An 18,807-nucleotide genomic window follows, 5' to 3' on the forward strand; every position below is an offset into this window, starting at 1 on the left:
CGCCACGAGAAACATCCAAACGGGGATGCACAATGCAACGTATCGCAAAAAGGCACGCAGACGAGGGAAAAAAAACTGCATCGATGATGAACTGTGATCTGTTATGATTTATGAACTTATTGATTAGCTTAACAATCACAAATGACAGATTGTTCGAACACAACTTTCAGATTCCACCGTTCCAGTTCCAGCATTTGCTGGCTTACATGGGGGACCAGGACCTGTATCCCATGCTGCTGCATCTGCCGGTGTGGTCCAAGGTGTCCAAGCCCAAAACAATGGCGTACGAATCCAACAGTCCCCAATCCACACGGGACAGATTCGCACGTGTCGATCAAGAACAAGTGCACGGCCAGACGCACGATGCTGCTGCATCGACTGGCACCCCACCAAGAACGCTCGAAGCCTCAAGAACTCATCGAGTGATTGTTGGCGATTTGGCGTGCTTGTGTCTACTCGCTATAACACCCAGCAAAATTGCGAGGAGGAGAGGGAGAGGAGGCGCGCGCTGCCTGGCTGCTACTGGTGGCGCATGGAGGCGGAGGAGCTGGAGCCGGAGGAGACGGTGCGCCAGAAGCCGGCGCCGTAGAACCGGGAGCTCATGATCTCGCGCTCGAACTCCGACACCGCCGCCGCCGCCTCCTCCTCCTCGGTCTCCAGCGGCGACGAGGCCGCGCCGATCATCGCCTTGCCGCTGCTCCCGGACGGCGACGCGGGCTCCGCCACCGCCGCCGCCGACCGCTTCTTGCGGCTGACACGGTGGCGCCTCCTCCTCCGCCTCACCCGCCGCATGACGCCCGCGGGAAGCTTGACGGTGACGAGCAGCAGGACGTCGAGCAGCGCCAGCGGGCAGCAGCAGCATACCGCCGCGCAGTTGGCCGCCGCCTGCCCCGCCCCCTCCCCGCACCCCGGCTGGGGCTCATGCTCCTCCTCCTCCCCGTGCCGCCCGTACTCGCGCATGCGCCCCCCGCTTCCCCGCTTGATCACGAGCCCCGCCCGCCGCCGATGCTTCTGTTTCTTGGGAGTCCTTACCGCCCCGGACAAGGCGACGCCGGCTGCCAAAACAACCTGCCAAGAATCTACGCAAGATATCCTCCTACTCTCGGATGCACTGGTATGTACTATTTAGAGACGATCTTTATTGGTTGGTGGTGGAGGAGAGAGAGAGGGAGGAAGACGAGGAGGAGGAGATTGTGGCGGCGATGGCGTGCGTGGCGTCGGGCTTCCTTTTTCTTGCTCGCCAGGGAGGGGAAGAAAAAATCAATCCCCAATTTTCCTTCACCCGTCCGCCGGATGGCGACCGCGAAACGGGAAATCCAGGAAAAAAAGCATTACATTTTCGTCGGAACACGGCGGGCTTCTGACGTTGGCCCGCCGCACGCGGCGATGCCACGGGGGACGCGATAGGGACGGCCGTCGCGTGCCGACCGCGGATGGGTGGAGTCCGAGTCGGCTGCTCGCTGGACGCAGTGGCTCCGGCTCAGGACGAGCGCCGCCGCAGCCGCGTGCGCACGCGGCCCGGGCTGTGGAATCCGACGGCGGAGGACGCTTTGCCACGAAGGATTCGCGGTTCTCTCTCCTCCCTGGTGTAGACGACGGGAGATTGATTTGCGTGCCGCACCCCCCCCAGGCGGTGTGGACGTGTGGTCGTGTGGATGCCTGGATGGATGATTTGGATGGTGGTGTCCGTCTTGTGGCGTGATCGATTGATTGGGTCAAATGGCGGTGGTTGTGGTCTAAACTCTAGGGCTGCAAGGTTGCGCCACTTGGTTGTTTCGATTAAGAAAATGGCAAAAATGCCAGCTGGACATCGGTTTCAATCGGTCAGCTGCTGGTCAGTGATTCAGTGGAGCAAGAGGCAAATTAAGCAACGGGACGAGAGCTGAAGAAGCTTCCACAGAAGTCGAAATTACCTTAGTGCTAGTTAACTAGAACCTGTCACATCAGATGTCTAATACTAATTAGAAGTATTAAATATAATCTAATTATATGGAATCTAATTTGCGAGACGAATCTATTAAGCCTAATTAGTCCATGATTTGACAATGTGGTGCTACAGTAACCATTTGCTAATAATAGATTAATTAGCTTTAATAGATTCGTCTCGCGAATTAGACTCCATCTGTGCAATTAGTTTTATAATTAGCTTATGTTTAGTCCTCCTAATTAGCATCCGAACATCCGATGTGACCCTGCTAAAATTTAGCACCTCGTATCCAAATACCCCAACACGTCACCAGGCAGTCTAGAGGATAAAAAACAAAGAAACATTCGCCAGACGCCCAGACGCTAGAAGACACAACGAGCTATACGGACATGGCACACTATTTCCAGCAGCAGAACACACTCGTGTTGTATAGCTTTCCACAAGAACTAGTATAAAAGCATCCACCCGAATTCAGATTAACTTACGATACAAGTCCACTCACTGGCTGTTATTAGTCTAGAGAGTTACAGAAACTAGATGTCAAGCCTCCATGTATTCGGTATCATGTCAACCCAGTTCCTGTCCTGCACCTATAAGTTTACACCGAAGGACCTGTTTATGACTTGAAGCTAGCCCACCAGAGGATAGGTGGCCACAAGAAGAAGAAAAAAAATCAGGACGTTGCCATCCTACAAAGCATATTACTACAAGTAGCAGCATGCCAGCATCTCATCGCTGACGTCTTGCTACGAATGTAACTGAGCAGATGAAGACAAGACAGTAGCCTGTCAGTCGGTGGAATCTGAGGCTAGTCGCGCAGGTTCACAAATTTGCTTGGCTGTCGAGAAGCAAAAGCTGCTTAGCTTCAGCGACATGGATCCGGACGGCTTCAAGATCCGTTGCCACCTTTTCGCTAACGGGTAGCATGGATTGATCCAGACTGCAAGAGGTTAAGCTTCTTCCGTCCTGCAGAAGCTCACCCAGCTCCCGCATCGCTTGATTTAGCTTCAAGTGCAGTTCATCCAGGCCCCTGGCTTGATGCTGCAAGGACTCCTCACACACCTTGATCTCTTCCTCCTTCAAGTTCACATGGAAAACACAGTCCTGGTAGTCAATCAGCAAGGCCTCCATGTTCTTCGCCTCACCCTCCCAAACCTCTGTCAACGTGTTGTCACGGATAAACTTCTCAATGTCTGCTTCCAGCAAGGAGAGGCAGCAATCTTCTATTTCTGTTTCAAGGAGTGCAATCTCGCAATCAATATAATCACACTTCTGCATACTTTTTATTTCCTTGTGAACCATGCGAAGCTGTTCACGGGCGTTCTGCAGTTCGCATGAAAGCTTTATCCGCTCCTCCTCAGATTTCAGCAGATCAGTTGCCTTACTAAAATTCTTTGGTTTGTGTGTCGATGCAGTAGAAGTATCCAGATTATCAATAGCGAACAGAACCTTTTCTTCCTCCTTCCTTTGAGCTTCATAAGAGCGAAGCTTCAGTTTAAGGCCATCAATTTTTCTGCGCAACTCAGTTTCAGATTCATGTGCCCTTGTTCTCATAGCAGATAGTTGGTTTTTGCGACTTAGGAGAAGATTCAACTGTTCCTTCTTTTGATTCATCAATGCAAAGTTAGAATCAAACTTGGATGAAGCAATGGCTTTGATCTTCAAATCCAAGTTCCAACACGATGCTGCAGGCAAGAAATACTTGCCTTCAAAAGTATCTTTCTTGTCTTGTGATTCTGACAGTGCAGACTTCAGGGCATTGGTTTCTTCCTGACCATGCTGCACGTCTAGACGATGAAGCTGAATGCTTGCAGAAAGTTCTTCCGCCTTTCTACTAACCCTTTCGAGTAGCTCAAAATATTTTACTGCATCCTGAGCAGACACAACCTTGTCTTGGACAAGCTCCAGCTTAGTCCGAACAAGCTGCAGCACTTCTTTCAAAGCCAAAATTGTAGAGTCATGAACATGTTTCACTCCAAGATTCCTAGGATCTGCAGCTTCACTCATTTCAACATCTTTCTCATCCGACCGAATCTCTTCTACAGTTTCAGAGTTGCTTTGCTCTAAAATCTTCCTTTTGAATTCATCCCTTTCCTGCATAGCTTTCTCATACAAACCCATAAGTCTATCATTTTCCTCGTGCATCTCTTCCAGCTGAAGACGCAATTCAGCAGATGTATTCCTTGACAAGTTGTCCTCGTTGATGCATTTCTCATCTGCTATCTTAGATTCTTCTTCCATGCTGGATGAGTTGGGTGCATGCAAATCTGATGGGCCTGCTGGTGGGGCAGTAGGCAGATCTTCATTCACAGAGTTTTCTCCAAAAGGATGACTACCTTGCTGATCACTTGCATGTTCATTTCCAGGAATGGTAGGCCAGTTTCCATCTTGATTTGCCTCAACATTTACAGTAGCATGTTCATACAGATCAAACAGTCTCTTGTTATCCTCAATCAAAACCTTAAGCTGCATCCTCAATTCTTCATTTTCTTTGGCCAAACCAATTGCAGTTTCATGAGCTTCTGCTTCCCTTTGACTTGCAGAAGATATTGCGTCAACCAAAGTCTTAAGTTCTACCTGAGCATCAGATAAGTTATGTAAACCTGCCTCTCCTTGGTCCTGGAGCTCGACAGCCTTGCATTCATTATTTGTGTCATCATGTTTCTTTGTAAGCTCCAACTCTATGGTTAGTTCATCAACACGCCTGCACATTTTTTGGTACGTCAGGTAATGGCATCAGAACAATAGTTTTTTTACTAGGGATCAGAACAGTAGTTGATAGCACACATGCAAGTTCCATAAAAACATAAAAATGATTTTCTAGTTCCTAGAGAGGGAAAAAAAGAAACATACACAGAATGCAATTTATCAGGTACAATCAGCAGCAATGTTGACATTGAGAAGTGCAAATGAATGATTTAATAAATGGTCTACTGATTGGCCTTTTCAAACATTATGAATTCTAATTAACATTACCGTGCAAATCCTGAACGACAAGACATGCTATATCTGGTAAAGTGGTACTGGTACATGAATACAAGCGAATCAAAGGCAACATAGTAAATGAGTTGAAAATAACAAACCACAGTGCTTCAGAATTTTAACCATCCTATATGTGCTCCAACAGATACACTATTCTTTACCATCTTTATAATCATTAATATCACAGTGTACTATGGAAGAAGGAAACATATTGATTATGAAGCAATAAAAGCCCTTGTAGCAGCATGCCAAAGGAAGGAAAATAGTTATACCTCTCAAGGTTCTCCTTTGCTTCGACGCAGAAGGTCAATTTTTTACGTAATGACTCGATTTCTCTCTCATTCTGAATAGCCTGCAACAAATTATAAAGTGGATTCAGCCACAAACGAACAAGCATACTATAAACAAAGGTGTAATCAGAGTGATATTTCACGGGAAGTACTCTAACACCAACCTGCAAACGAAGAAACTCATTTTCCTCATCACCAGCTGACTCCCCGAATAATGAGAGGCCCTGCACAATTTATTATAAATCTAAGTCCATTGACAGGTAAGCGTGTAATATTGCTGTGAAGTAAGTATAACAAAAAAATGGCTTAGCTATTAGTTCTATGTAAGTCAAGGATTTACTAATAGACGCACAAGTGACATCCTACATTCAGAATTTTGCGTATAGTTATAAGCAAACCTTGTTAACAGGATCTTTCTCGTGCATAAGCTTCCAGTCAAGAGCCTCTAGCAGCTGCAAATCAAGTTAGAGATGTTGAATAAGCTCACTACTTCTAGAAAGTAAAAGAGGTAATAATTAAAGTTTGCCTCAGCCCCATCAACACCTAGATGTACCTTATCTTGTAAAATAATTATTTGCTCATGCATCATTTCCCGTTCACTTTCATCAACAAATGACTGCAACCTGATTTTTTTTAAGAACAAATAAAGTGCTGTTAAGCTTCCAACACAAAGCAGATAAACAAAGAGTCAGACCGATGAGATTATTCAGACAATAAATTATACAAGAATTGGTTACTCCTTTGCAGCAGTGACACAACAATGTAAATTGAGTTGATAATCACACAATAAAATATTCAACAAGTTATAAGTGACTGGTAGCAATACAATAAAGAGTTAACAACTGAAAACAACTAATTCAAACAATAGTTTAATCAAGATTAAATTATTCTTTGCCAACAGGGGTGCACGATCATTTAAAATCACTAAGATATTAACAGCAATGCTAACCTTCGCAGCTCTTCTTTTAGTTGTAGGTTCTCCATTGCAAATTTCGTTATTTCTGGATTGCGATCTAATTGATTCCGCAGGACCTCTAACTCCTTCACAAGGCTTTCCCTCTCTTGCAAAAGATGCGCTTCAGCAGATAATTTTCCTGAAGCAACCTGCTCCAATCTTTTGATCCGATCTTCACGAAACTTGAGCCTCATCTTGAAACTTCTTACCTCTTCTGTCTTTTGAGCTGCCTGTGCAGAAACAAAACATTAAGTTAGAAATACATGACTACCTGTGCACATTTTTTCTTTGGTTATTAACTACAGACCAGCTGTTCAGCAATCTGCTTTGCAGCTATTGTTGCCTTCAATTGTGCTTCCTTCACTTGCTCCCTCCTAAAAGCAGCAACAAGGGCAGCATCGTAATCATTCCTCTGAACACAGCACACCAACAAAACCAATGTAAGTCCCTGTGAATCATATCAAGTTCTACGAGCAAATACAGTTATGAGTACCTGCGTAGTCCTTTTATCAAAATTAAGTGGACTGAATGTGCCATGACCTTGATCCCATTTGAACATGCTAGGAGACTCACAGACAAATCCATGAGAACCAAGGCCTTCAGTTTTATCAGAACCTACTAGTCCTTGCAAACGGCTAACTTCTTTCTGCAATATCGTATCAATTTTAATATACATGATAAATTAAAAATTACAAATGTCAATGTGATAGAATATTTAGGGAAACAGCTTCCAATATACAGTAAAAAACTGAGAAAGCTCAAAGTCATCTATACCTTAAGGTTCTGGATCTGTAAGCGCATGCTGAGAACATCACCAGAGGCATCCTCATTAATGATAGCCTATGTAGAGTAATGGTTAGCTGATGCGTGCAGGAAAAAGAGTTGTATCATAATTAATATGCAAAATATTGCATACATTATTCCTTATGTATTTAGCTCGTTGCGCAAACTTCAATGTGCTTAGTGTCTCAGCAGCACAACTGGGAAGAAAAGGAGAGTGTCATAATATATCACGTAGAACTGTTTCAAAATAGAAGGGCAACTGAATAGAACAACAGATCATAATTAGGAACCTACCAATGAGATGGGCTTATGTTTGCAATTATAGTCGTCTTTGAATTTCCTCCTAGGGAATCCTATAAAGCAGAGATAGAACATAAGCAAAAGTTTTATCATAAATGGACCGTAATGCAAATTTGAATTGAAATTTTTTCAAATTCATAATAGCTCCTTAGCCTTCAACTTACAACATGAGAACTTTTGTTGTCTCAGTTTTGCATATTACCTGGAGGAGGAATGTTAATTTTGAATCTCTGTAGGGAACGTGGTGTGATTTTTTGTTTGATACAGCAATGAGGTTCGTAATGACAAGTCTGCAAGAATGCCAAAGACCAAATAGTTTTAAAAGAAGTGTAATGCTTTGAGAATCTGGCTTAGTGCGCTAAGTTCATAAAAAACATGAAACATTTACTTTAGTCTAAGGTATATGTTAGAAGATGATCAACTAACCCCAAAGTTGAGAGTGACTTGTTGATGTTGGTAGCTTCCTTCAAGCGCTCTCCTTCAGCACCTGAGCTCTTTTGCCTGCACAGCAGAAGCCATGCATGTTGAATTTGAAGGTGAAAGAGAATGAAAAAAAAGTGTGTGCTCGCACTAAAAATCTATTAAAGTCGTATCAAATAATTATAGACAGTGCTACTTGAACAACTTACCTCTCTGAGCCCGCAAGATCAACAAGGTTGAGCCGAGAAAATCGATGGTGGTTGATACCTTGCGACTCCCACTAAATGGTTAATTTCAAGAGTGAGTAAAGGGAAACACATAAGTGATGTTGCCCACAATAACATGATTGCATGTACAACATCATCTTAACATAGAAAGATCTTTGGAAATTATTTATTTCATATACCTTACTCTCTATAAGGCAAGTGAAAACACTGTGAGAGCGGCTACTTGCTCGGTTCATATTGGTGGCTGCTACCTTTCTGTTTGCTGCCCCCTGAAAATAAAATGCAGAATGTCTTAACTCTTAAGGTTTGATTCATGTACTGAGTCTTAAACTTGGGTACCATACATTAAAGTGACTTGGGCAATCATTGATTGTTGGGCAATCATTGATTGCATTTGAAGCTGGTAAAAAAGATCCAAGCTTCTAACAATCCCAACTACAGAGATAAACCTCAGCAGAACACAAGAAAAAAAATGCAAACATTTTATCAACTAACCTCAATAAGTTGTTGAAGCGCTTCTCGAGCATTGGAGATCTCATGTTCCGTCAAATTCTCAACATGGACACCCTTTTTGGCATCCTCTCTTATCTGCAAGAAAGCAACCGGAGCTAATCAGCTCATTGTTTTTAGAAATACGCAAGAAAGAAAAAGCAGTCAATACTAAATGAACAGGAGGTATGAGTAGTCTAGGCATAACTTGAACAGAAGATGAAAAAACAATAAAGATCTGTGTAACAGAAACCTTGCATGATACTTACCTGCAAGTTTACGGAATTTGGGTTGAGCAGATCAAGAATATGCTCATTATATATCTCCAGAAAAGAGCATTTACATGTAAACCTGAGCTTTTCATCTCTCCTTATTTCCTTTTCCTGCAAACAGTAGCGAAGAACATAGCTAATAAAATTAACATGACATGTCAGCCAAATGCCAAAATGAGGCATCAGAAAAGCAACAGATCGTAGAGACTTGCCTTTTGGATTCTAGCAAAGAGATGCTCGAACACTCGAGGCGTCATACCACAATTCGCATTGTTCCTCCGTGTCCCATTTTCTATATCACCAAGCATTGTATGTGTCTTTCCACTTCCAGTCTAGCAAAAGCAGATACGAAGCGTTGAAAGATAAACAGAGAATTGCACAATTTGTGCCTGTGGCACCCAAAAACCTTGAGAATCTGCAGCATCAAGTGAAACCTGTTGCTAACCTGCCCATAAGCAAACATGCAGCTGTTGTAGCCAGAAATGCAGTTTTCCACCATGGGCACTCCAGCAACCTTGAACATATTCTCCTGAAGAGCACCAAATGAGGAGCAGTTATACATTTTGCACAAATAAGTAAGTCAGAAGAAGCAAATAGATGCGAATAATTGGGAATCGAGAGTGTCAAGAGCACCTGCGTGACATGCTCGTCCGCGACGAGATCAAACGTGAACCGAGACTCAGGATGTCCAGTCCATGTAAGACTCTGGCTACTATCCTGCCGGACGCACCTCTTCTGCCCCTGCAGCGATATCTCGCTGCCGTTGAGCGGCCGGATACGGATCACAACCTGCAGATTGGAGCAGTTCAGCAACCACCGATAGGTACTCGACGAAATGCCCGCGGACACAGCCGCTCGAGCCGGCCGAATTAGACCGGGGCACTGCCGCTAATGGAGTAGAAAGTGCGCGGGAGAAGGGGAGGAGGCAGCTCGCAGCGAGGCGGAGGAAACCCTACCTGCACGTTGTTGTCCTTCCAGAAGGCGGGGTCCTCCTGGAGCTCGAACCGCGCGGGGGAGGGGGCGACGCTCGCGCCGCCGAGCTCGTCGTCGAAGCCGTCCGACGGCATCGCGGGTGCAGCGGAGGCGGAGGAGGACTTCCGCGGCTGGGTGGGGCGGAAACAGAGGAGGCGGCAGCTGAGATGGGGTCTTGGTTTGAAATGGGGAGCGGAGGCGAGGAGCCGTTGGCCAATTTTGAAATTGGGGTCGCGTCCAGCGTCCACGCAGCAGCGCGAGGCCGTGAGTGTGGGGGACTGGGCGACTGGCGGCCTTGAAGTCGAAAGCAAGACAATCGTCCAGATCGGTAGGCTTTGAATGGAGTACATAAATGAAAATTCAAAATTTTCATTTAAAAAATCGAAATATGGAGCACGTGTTCATCTTCTTGAAATATTTTGCCGGCGTGTTCATGAAAGATTCATTAATAATACTACCAAACAAACGTGCCTACTTGTGTTTTTTTTAAAAACAATACAGAATTGTTTCTACGAACAACTTCGATAATACGGTATCGCTATACTACTTTAAATTAAAGATGAAAATGCTACATTTTATAAATAATCCTTAATATAGTTTCTTTTGGTATTTAAAAATATTTACATACACGTGCATACATTCATTTGTATGAATACAACTATGGTCTAGAATCGTGCGGCGAGGCGCGTCCCGCTTCTTGCGTTGTCATATTAAAAATTGAAGCGTGCGTTGTGAATAAGCGCTCACCACATTACGCCACCGCGGGAGACGCGGTCTCAGACAAGATTTTATATAAGCATACAAATCCTACACTTATTACCACCTCTGAGAGTTTGGCACCAATGAATATTGAGATTGACAAAGTCAACACATACATCACAATCTATCCCTATAATAATATTACCGTTAATTCTTTGAATATGTATCTAAGAGATGTTGAATCCGAGTGGTCAGGTTCTACCACAATCCAACCGAATGAGCTACTCTTAGTTCGCTATGGTTATTTTTATCGAACAGTTACAAACTACACCAAATAATATGTTTGCAACTTTTGCAACAGTCTAGCTAATGGCTCGTATATCATCAACCTTATTTTGAAAGAAAAGTAAGAACGCTGCTGATGCATTTAAGGAGAAAGCAGTACATACAAGTTTACATATAACATAAAAAAACTCATGGTCAGTTGTAACAAGAGGCGAAAAACTGAACAAAAAAATTTACATACAACATAAAAAAACTCAAGCTCAAGCCAAATAACAACAACAGGCGGAAACTGGGAAAAAAAGACGCGCCAGGTAGGGGTCGAACCTACGGCCTTCTGCTTAGGAAACAGACGCTCTATCCACTGAGCTACAGGCGCCTTGTGTGGTGTCACATAGAGATAATGGTTATTGTTTGCATCTAATTGCAGTGGGCCGTTTTCAGGTCCGAAGAGGACCCTTCGAGAAGCCGTCGGAACGGCGGCGGCGGCAAAGGGAGAAGAGCGAAGAGCGCCGCAGCCGCCGAAGCACCGAGAGCGAGAACAACTCAACTCGCCAGCCATGGCGCTGCTGATGGAGCCCGGCACCGAGCCCCTGACCGAGAGCGAGCAGGCCGACCTGGCGGGCATCGCCGCCATCAAGGAGTCGGCGGCGCGCGAGTTCAAGGAGCAGGGCAACCAGTTCGTCCGGATGGGCCGGAAGCACTACGCCGAGGCGGTCTCCTGCTACACCAAGGCCATCGCCCAGATGGAGCCCCTCACCTCCCTCGACGCCGCGGCCGCCGCCGACGCTTCCGTCCTCTTCGCGAACCGCGCCCACGTCAACCTCCTCCTCGGCAACCACCGCCGGGCCCTCGACGACGCCGAGCAGGCCATCGCCCTCTCCCCCTCCAGTGTCAAGGTAACCGTCCCTTATTGCTTTAGTGCGTTTTGGATCCAGTGGAGGAGCTGGCGGCGTGATGTGAGATGTTCTTGTAGCTAGGCGTACTACCGGGCGGTGAAGGCGGCGCTTGCGCTCGATTTGTTGCCGGACGCCGCGTCCTTCTGCCGGAGAGGGCTCGAGCAGGACCCCGCTAATGAGGAGCTCAAGAAATTACTGTCGCAAGTGGACGCAAAACTGAGCGAGCAAGAACGTCAAAGAGCCAAAGTTGCACAAGCAATCGCCGCAGCCAAGGTCTCTTCTTGCCAAATGAATAACGCTGCTATACTACCATTCAAATGTGTGGGAATGACTGGTACTGTTGTGTTGTTTATAGGATCTTGCTGCTTCAGTGGAGAAGAGAGGGGTGAAGCTTGGGGAGCCTGCCTATCAAGAACTGACAGGGGTAAAGAAGCCGAAGCTGGATGAGCAGGGTGTGCTCCACTGGCCTGTTCTTCTGCTCTACCCAGAGGTCATGTCGAGTGATTTCATTGAGGATTTTCCGGAGACGGACACTTTTTCGCCCCACCTTGATGTCATATCCTTCTGACCTTCTGAAATTACATGGTGCATTCTTTGATTGAGTTAAATGTGTAGATGTATAAGTAACATGATTGAATTCACAGTATCCTTAACTATCAAACATGTTCTCAGAAAGTTCTCCACCATTGCCATGGGATGAGAACCACGCTTACACAAGGTATACCATTGAGTTGTATTATCAGGTATGTACTAAGCGCTATGGTTACAATTGCTTATTAATAAAAAAAATCTAAGCATCATGGGATGTAGCTGCTTCATTGAACATTATGATAAAAGGGCTTTAATAACAAGTTGTGATGTTGGATAATCCCGTTGTTGTTGGGTGAACCATAAGTAAGTCTTTTGGTTAGCAGAGAACATGTTGTAATGGCTGCACATTTAAGCTGTCCCCTGAATTAGGAAATACTAATAATCTAACAACCAATGTAATTGAAGTGTTATTAGTATACGCAAAACTATTGTTTATTGATTGTACTTCATTGTTGTTATTGCCTATTAGTTTTTCTAGAGTGCCTTAGCACCTTTCGATTAAGAAGAAAGCAGTTTACAGACACAATCTCGATGAAGCCAAACAGAGCTTGACCAGCACGAGAGCACAAAGGACCAAAGAAAGAGAAACACTAAAGAAACACACAAACAACCACCACACGACTCAAAGCAACAAAGAGGAAGCACACTCGAACCCACAAACCTAGACACAGCTACTCTCCTGAACCTGCCAAAAGATACAACCTCGTCAAGGGTGCTAAAGGTCTCAGAACTACAACGGTGGCAAAGCATCCACCCAAACATCAGGCTCTTGGTGGCAAAACATCCGCCCGAACACAACAACGGTGGCAAAGCATCCACCCAACCAGCACCACCATGGCGGCAAAGCATCCGCCCGAAGCAACCAACGACGGCGGCAAAGCATCCGCCCGAAGCAACCAACGACGGCGGCAAAAAGCATCCGCCCGGAGCAACCAACGATGGCGGCAAAGCATCCGCCCGAAGCAACCAACGACGGCGGCAAAGCATCCGCCAGAGAAGAGGGGACGACAAAGCATCTGCCAGACAACGACGACCTAAGCAACCCGGGCGAGGTGGACGAATCTAAACGAAGGCAGGCACAGAAGAAGATACTTCCCAAGGAGAACAGACAACCACCACGAGGACCCTGACCGGCCGGAGACGACTGGGGGTGGCGTTCAGCAACGATCCCTGCAGTGACGGTAGCAAGAACCCGCTGAGCTTCCAAGACGATGCCTCAATGGAGGGGGCGACGCCACTGGCGCCGTCGTGGTCCGACCAACACGGTCAAGGCTTTCACCCGGAAGCTCACCGTAAGGGAGAGAAAAAGGGAAAGAATGACGCCTTCAAGAAGGGAAGTGGCGTCCGGGGGCGTCGCTGTCATTGACCCGCAAGAAGGCACAAGGCTTTCGCCTACACCCCGTTCCCTCTCCAGAAATCACCGCCGCCACTAGGAGCACGGGGACCGCCGGGCGCGAAGGAGCCGAAGAATGCCGCCACATAGTCAGTTGCCCGGTCCCCCCGCTGCCAGAAGATTGTAACCCTAGGTCGTCAGCCTATATAAGGTGGCTAGGGGCGCCCCCCTGGGTAAGGGATCCCGCCTCACGTTAACTCTTCGCACCTGCGATCAACAATACAATCCACCAGAACACAAGACGTAGGGTATTACTCTCCGGAGGCCTGAACTTGTCTAAACCTTACGTCTTTGTGTTACCATTCGAGTTCTTAGTCTTACGATCTCCCCCTCCGGCAACGACAACGACGAGTTCTAGCGCGCCGAGCGGGAAGTGAACATCATCATCAGTGGCCCTAAAGCTTTTTGCAGCAACCGCAAGCACAAGTTGCAAAGGTGGGAAATGCACTTCGTCTCAGTCACACCTGTCCAGTATCTGCGCTGGTCGGAGATGCCCATAACCTTCTCCAGGGAAGATCACTGGGTGCGCATCCCGGACCCCGGGTCTTACCAGTTGGTGGTGTGCCCCACCATAGACAGAGTCCTCATCTTCAAGGTGCTAATCGATGGCGGCAGCGGCCTTAACATCATCTTCACGGAGACCCTGAAGCCTCCTTCCCTGCGAAGACCCGTTCTACCGCGTAGTGCCCGGCAAATGATCCTATGCTATTGGGAGAGTCGTCCTGCCGGTGACGTTCGCAACCACGACAACTACCGCATCGAGCACCTCACCTTCGAGGTTGCCAACTTTAAGACCTCCTACCATGCCATCTTTGGCAGGCCAATGCTAGTGAGATTCATGGTGACCCCCAACCATACCTACCTCGTCCTCAAGATGCTGGCTCCAAACAGCGTCCTCTCCATCTTCGGCGATGTTGAAATGTCCTACAAGGCTATTAGTCACCTTTGTACATTAGGGTGATTGCTGTTTTCACCATCTAGTCCACAAGTAACCTTTTGGGTTTTCGCTCATTCTTTACTGTAAAGATTCGGCATGCCAGTGCAGGTTTTGTGACAGAATCAGCTTTAGGACATAGAAGGTCACTTGCTACTCTTTAACTGACTATTAGTCACCTTTGTACATTAGGGTGGTTTTGGCAAACCTTTGTCCAAAAGTGAAAGATTAAGATATCTTCTAGAAGGCACTGTAGACTCGAAGTCTCTTCCAGATGGCCTACTTGATGGGGAGGATGAAGAAAATGACACTAGCCAGAGTAGCACAATTGTATTGTCAGGTATGTAAACTAAGCATGCTCTTTATTTTTGTTTATCTTTAGCTTATTATACCGAACAGTTCAGACTTAAAGAAAATAGCATGGTATATGAACACTACTGTCCTTTTTATTGCTGTTAGGAAAGTGATCTTGCACATTGCTTGCACTATATTCTTCTATTAGCTTAATTACGATCGAGTGAGATGCTCTTGTGTTGTAATGTTGTATTAATGAGTATCGATACAATTCCTTGCATTATGTGCAGCTGAAGGCTCTAGTAAGTGGATCAAAGTAAAAGAAGGGAAAACCCTTCAAGAAGTGCTACAGGACAAAGACTTTATCATTCCCGCAATCCCTGGTTTGTTCCCAATTTTTGTATACTCTATATAATTCATGTAGAATCCACAGTACCAAGTTCAGAACTTAAACTCCGTCTTTCTCCATGCAGTATTCTTTGTTGTCTCAAGAAAGACCACCTTCTACAGAGATTTCAATGCTGGAAATTGGTCTTTGCCATAATAAAAACGGCGCATCAAGGTTCTGTTCAACATATTTGGAAGGTGGTAGTGGATATGGTCAGAAATCGGAAGATGCCCGATTGTTCATCATCTTGGGGTTTTAAAGGAGTGTACTTCTTTCAGTCTCCACAAAAACACCTTTCGGTTTAATTTATGCCAAGGAGTGTGTAAGTGTGTTCATCGAGATAGACGGAAAAGAGAACGCGATGTAATGTGAATTTTGTCTTGGACCAATTCAGCATTTGGCCTGAAGGTAGTATGATACTGGGGTCATATTCAACTGCAATGCTGTGTCCCTAGTTAATGAATGGGCTTGGGAGTTGAGACTGAACTCCATTTTGTTTTCGCCTTGCTTTGGTTGCACGGCTACAGACGCTCGTTCCTGGTTGTTTGTGTTCGACCCTACGAAGTTTACATGTTTGCTCTTAGAGCGAGTAATGTACTTGCAAAAGGACATGTATGGTGTATCCTTCTGGGAGCCGGTGATCTGTGCTGTGCTGACATGTTCGTTGGCACTTGACAACGCCTCGGCAGCGGTGGCAGTAGTGGCACGCGGCGCCGCGATGGCGCACCAGAGCCGGGGGCAGGTGTCTGCTCTGCGAACCTCGGATGCGTGCATGGAAGACAAGAGGCGGCACACACAACGCATTCAAGCAAGAGGTGAGAAGCGGAGCAAGCGAACGGCCGCCTCCGCCCATATCTATCCCGTCCCGTGCCGCCCGTATCGAGCCGAGGATTAAACCAGAGCCACGTACGCCGTATTTCCGAGCGCGCCATGGAGGACACGGAGGCGGCGGCGAGCGGGACGCCCGGAGCGGGAGCGGAAGATGGCGCCGGGAGGCCGGTGTCCAAGGCGCTGAAGGTGGTTGCCGCCGTGGACGCGAGCGAGGAGAGCCTGCAGGCGCTGTCGTGGGCGCTGGACAACGTCGTGCGGTGCCACCCGGACGCGTCGCTCGTCGTCGTCCACGCCCAGCACGCCGTCGACCACTTCGTCTACCCCATCGCCACGCACGGTAACGCTAGTCTTTGCCCGCCCTCTAACCATGGGACTGGACGCTGATGCTTTGGGTAATTCGGGCGTGCTCCGCTGCTGATCCGAAGGCATCGCGTACGCGCCGCCCGCGGCGGTGGAGTCCATGCGGAAGGCGCAGGAGGAGAACTCCCGGAGGATCCTGGCGCGCGCGCTGGGCATGTGCAAGGAGCGGCAGGTGGACGCCACGGCGGCCGTCGTGGAGGGCGACGCCAAGGAGGCCATCTGCCAGGCCGTGGAGCGGTTCCAAGCCGGGCTCCTCGTCCTCGGCAGTCGGGGGCTCGGCAAAATCAAGAGGTAACGACGGCATTTGCACACGACGCAAATCAAACAACATTCTCTGTGGCTCATGTCTGTGTTCGTGATGACGACGATGCAGGGCGTTCCTGGGCAGCGTGAGCGACTACCTCAGCCATCACGCCTGCTGCCCGGTGCTGGTCGTCAAGCCGACCAAAGCGCACGCCAAGTGAACTCCGGTGACTCTGTCGAGTACTAGTAATGGTGTGCAGTATCTCTGCAGTCTGTATCTGTGTATTACTATGTTCGTAGAAAAATGTACAGACCGAATAAGGAATGGATGTTAGGGTATGTTTGCGCAAATTGTTCAAAATGCCTCTTTGTTTCCTGAGAAGAATATCTCAGATTGTTCACCGGCACAGATCAATAGAACCCATAAACATGATCACGGAGTAAATGAGGTACACTAATGGTGTAAACACAAATGTGGCGCACAGATTTATCAAACAACTGTCGCTACAGTTCAAATTGGAGTGATTGCTTAGCGAGCTGCCGAACAAAGATGCAGCACAGCATGTTCATAGGATGGAACAGCTCTGGAGCGGCCAAATCATGCGGTGACCGTTCTCTAAGCAGGATACCAACACTAACAAGAGCCAGTAACAAAATAGTACGTAGTGTACAGCTAAATGGGAGCACCATCACTTCGCTCCCAAGTCCCAGCCACCAAGCCTGTCAGCCGGATCGTAGTTTGTAAACAGCCGGAACTCGTTGCCCAGTTTGTTTGAGTGCTGAGGCCTGAAACCGCAGGGATGAACATTCAGGAGCTCCAACGCCCGGTCCTTCTGAACTTCCCCTGGCAATATAAGATTGAATCCGTTTTAGCTTCCGTTTGACAATACAGCATTTTACAGCGTTCCATCATCATTTCGGTATAGAATGAAGAGGCTTTATGACAATACAGCATTTTACAGCGTTCCATCGTTTCGGTATAGAATGAAGAGTTTTTACTATCAAGATATTGCGGTCACGACTATAAGAGATACCAGTGCACTTCGGAATTGTCGCACAGCTGATGCTACAATGGTTTAAGCTACACCATATACTGTTAACATACAAGTCGAAGCAGATGATCTTATTCTGAATGATGCAGTCAACTGGTTTAATTCTTGCTTCATTGCAACACATTAATTTAATTGATCATTCTACCAAACGTAACAATGCACAATCTAGTTCAAGTCAATACCAACTGGCTATAGATTACAAGGTGAAACTATCATACAGGAGTTTGATAAGATTGCTCATTGGTTGCAGAACAGCATCAAAGTATCAAAGCGAGGTGAAACTATCATACAGGAGTTTAACACGATAGCTTATTGGTTGCACAACAGCATCAAAGTATCAAAGCACCAAACTGATCTCATTCAATTGTCACAGAATTGCCTCGAGCACTTACCTGTGAGCATCAGCAGGAATGAACCTTCAGGCTGTGCGAGGAAAGACACCGTCTTGGCAACCTTCTCTAAGCACTCCTTACTCTGCACTAACAACCAACGAATCACCATTTCTCCTCCAATTTCACACTAATCTCAAACGCCAATAACTAATCAAACACCTAATAGGTAATCTCCAGGTAAGGTAGAAGACATACCAGGTAAGGAGGGTCCGCGACGACGACGCGGTAGGCGTGCTTCATCGCCGGCGGGAGCTCCTCCGGCCGGTTGTAGTCGTAGAAGGTGAAGTCGCCGCCGTACTGCCCGAACCGCTCGTCGTACTCCAGCAGCTGCGCCGGCACGCCGGGGTCGGTCTTCTTCAGGTAGGCGTAGAGCGTCGGGCACGCGATGCAGGCCACGGCGCCGGCAGCGGAGCCCGAGACAGAAGGGGAGACGAGGCGGACGACCTCCTCCACCAGCGCCCGCGCGGTGCGCTCGTCGTACCAGAACTGGCTCAGCCGCCAGTCCTCCGCAACCAGCTCCACCCCACCTTCCCTTCCCTCTTCATCCTTCTCCTCTGGCCGCTGCTGCTCCGCTAGGAACTCTCGCAGCGCCTCCATCGCCGCAGCACTCAACTGCGGCACGTCGTCATCCTCCTCCTCCCGCCTGACCTCCCCGCTCAACCTCTCATCCTCCATACCGCTCGCCGCCATCGCATCCACCACTCGGCAGTGAGGAGGACTGGAGGCGGCGGCGGCGGCGGCGCGGGGCACCGTGCCGTAACCACCGCTTCACTGGTCCACTTCGACACGACGGGCCAATGGGCTTAACGAAACGAGCCTTCGCGGGACTCAC

General features: G+C 47.5%; 5 protein-coding genes and 1 non-coding gene across 6 annotated transcripts; 2 read left to right on the forward strand and 4 right to left on the reverse strand.

Annotated features, from left to right (window-relative positions):
• Positions 1-80: 80 nt before the first annotated feature.
• LOC101762280 lies at positions 81-1,402 on the reverse strand. The gene has a single exon (XM_004981705.2). The coding sequence runs from the start codon at positions 958-960 to the stop codon at positions 520-522; it is 441 nt and encodes a 146-aa protein (XP_004981762.1). The 5' UTR covers positions 961-1,402; the 3' UTR covers positions 81-519.
• A 971-nt stretch (positions 1,403-2,373) lies between these two features.
• On the reverse strand, positions 2,374-9,890 carry LOC101762681 (kinesin-like protein KIN-12G). The gene is made up of 21 exons (XM_004981706.3): positions 9,602-9,890; positions 9,279-9,434; positions 9,091-9,174; positions 8,858-8,977; positions 8,643-8,756; positions 8,380-8,472; positions 8,064-8,153; positions 7,867-7,937; positions 7,664-7,738; positions 7,440-7,527; positions 7,232-7,290; positions 7,071-7,134; positions 6,929-6,994; positions 6,648-6,800; positions 6,462-6,566; positions 6,149-6,384; positions 5,753-5,822; positions 5,598-5,651; positions 5,364-5,423; positions 5,182-5,261; positions 2,374-4,631 (listed from the first exon to the last, which is right to left on the reverse strand). The coding sequence occupies exons 1-21, from the start codon at positions 9,710-9,712 to the stop codon at positions 2,750-2,752; spliced, it is 3,831 nt and encodes a 1,276-aa protein (XP_004981763.1). The 5' UTR covers positions 9,713-9,890; the 3' UTR covers positions 2,374-2,749.
• A 1,014-nt stretch (positions 9,891-10,904) lies between these two features.
• TRNAR-CCU lies at positions 10,905-10,977 on the reverse strand. Its single transcript has one exon. It is a non-coding gene; the product is annotated as a tRNA-Arg (tRNA).
• Positions 10,978-11,053: 76 nt separating this feature from the next.
• Positions 11,054-15,597, forward strand: LOC101763090 (tetratricopeptide repeat protein 4 homolog). The gene is made up of 7 exons (XM_004981707.4): positions 11,054-11,497; positions 11,579-11,770; positions 11,853-12,053; positions 12,160-12,240; positions 14,608-14,755; positions 15,000-15,092; positions 15,183-15,597. The coding sequence occupies exons 1-7, from the start codon at positions 11,159-11,161 to the stop codon at positions 15,251-15,253; spliced, it is 1,125 nt and encodes a 374-aa protein (XP_004981764.3). The 5' UTR covers positions 11,054-11,158; the 3' UTR covers positions 15,254-15,597.
• Positions 15,598-15,924: 327 nt separating this feature from the next.
• Positions 15,925-16,878, forward strand: LOC101763495 (universal stress protein A-like protein). The gene is made up of 3 exons (XM_004981708.3): positions 15,925-16,265; positions 16,354-16,579; positions 16,662-16,878. The coding sequence occupies exons 1-3, from the start codon at positions 16,028-16,030 to the stop codon at positions 16,750-16,752; spliced, it is 555 nt and encodes a 184-aa protein (XP_004981765.1). The 5' UTR covers positions 15,925-16,027; the 3' UTR covers positions 16,753-16,878.
• Positions 16,879-16,961: 83 nt separating this feature from the next.
• Positions 16,962-18,784, reverse strand: LOC101764307 (EEF1A lysine methyltransferase 1). The gene is made up of 3 exons (XM_004981710.4): positions 18,171-18,784; positions 17,976-18,057; positions 16,962-17,375 (listed from the first exon to the last, which is right to left on the reverse strand). The coding sequence occupies exons 1-3, from the start codon at positions 18,663-18,665 to the stop codon at positions 17,221-17,223; spliced, it is 732 nt and encodes a 243-aa protein (XP_004981767.2). The 5' UTR covers positions 18,666-18,784; the 3' UTR covers positions 16,962-17,220.
• Between the last annotated feature and the right edge of the window lie 23 nt (positions 18,785-18,807).

Source organism: Setaria italica, chromosome IX (assembly GCF_000263155.2).
Source record: "Setaria italica strain Yugu1 chromosome IX, Setaria_italica_v2.0, whole genome shotgun sequence".
NCBI classification, from domain to species: Eukaryota; Viridiplantae; Streptophyta; class Magnoliopsida; order Poales; family Poaceae; genus Setaria; species Setaria italica.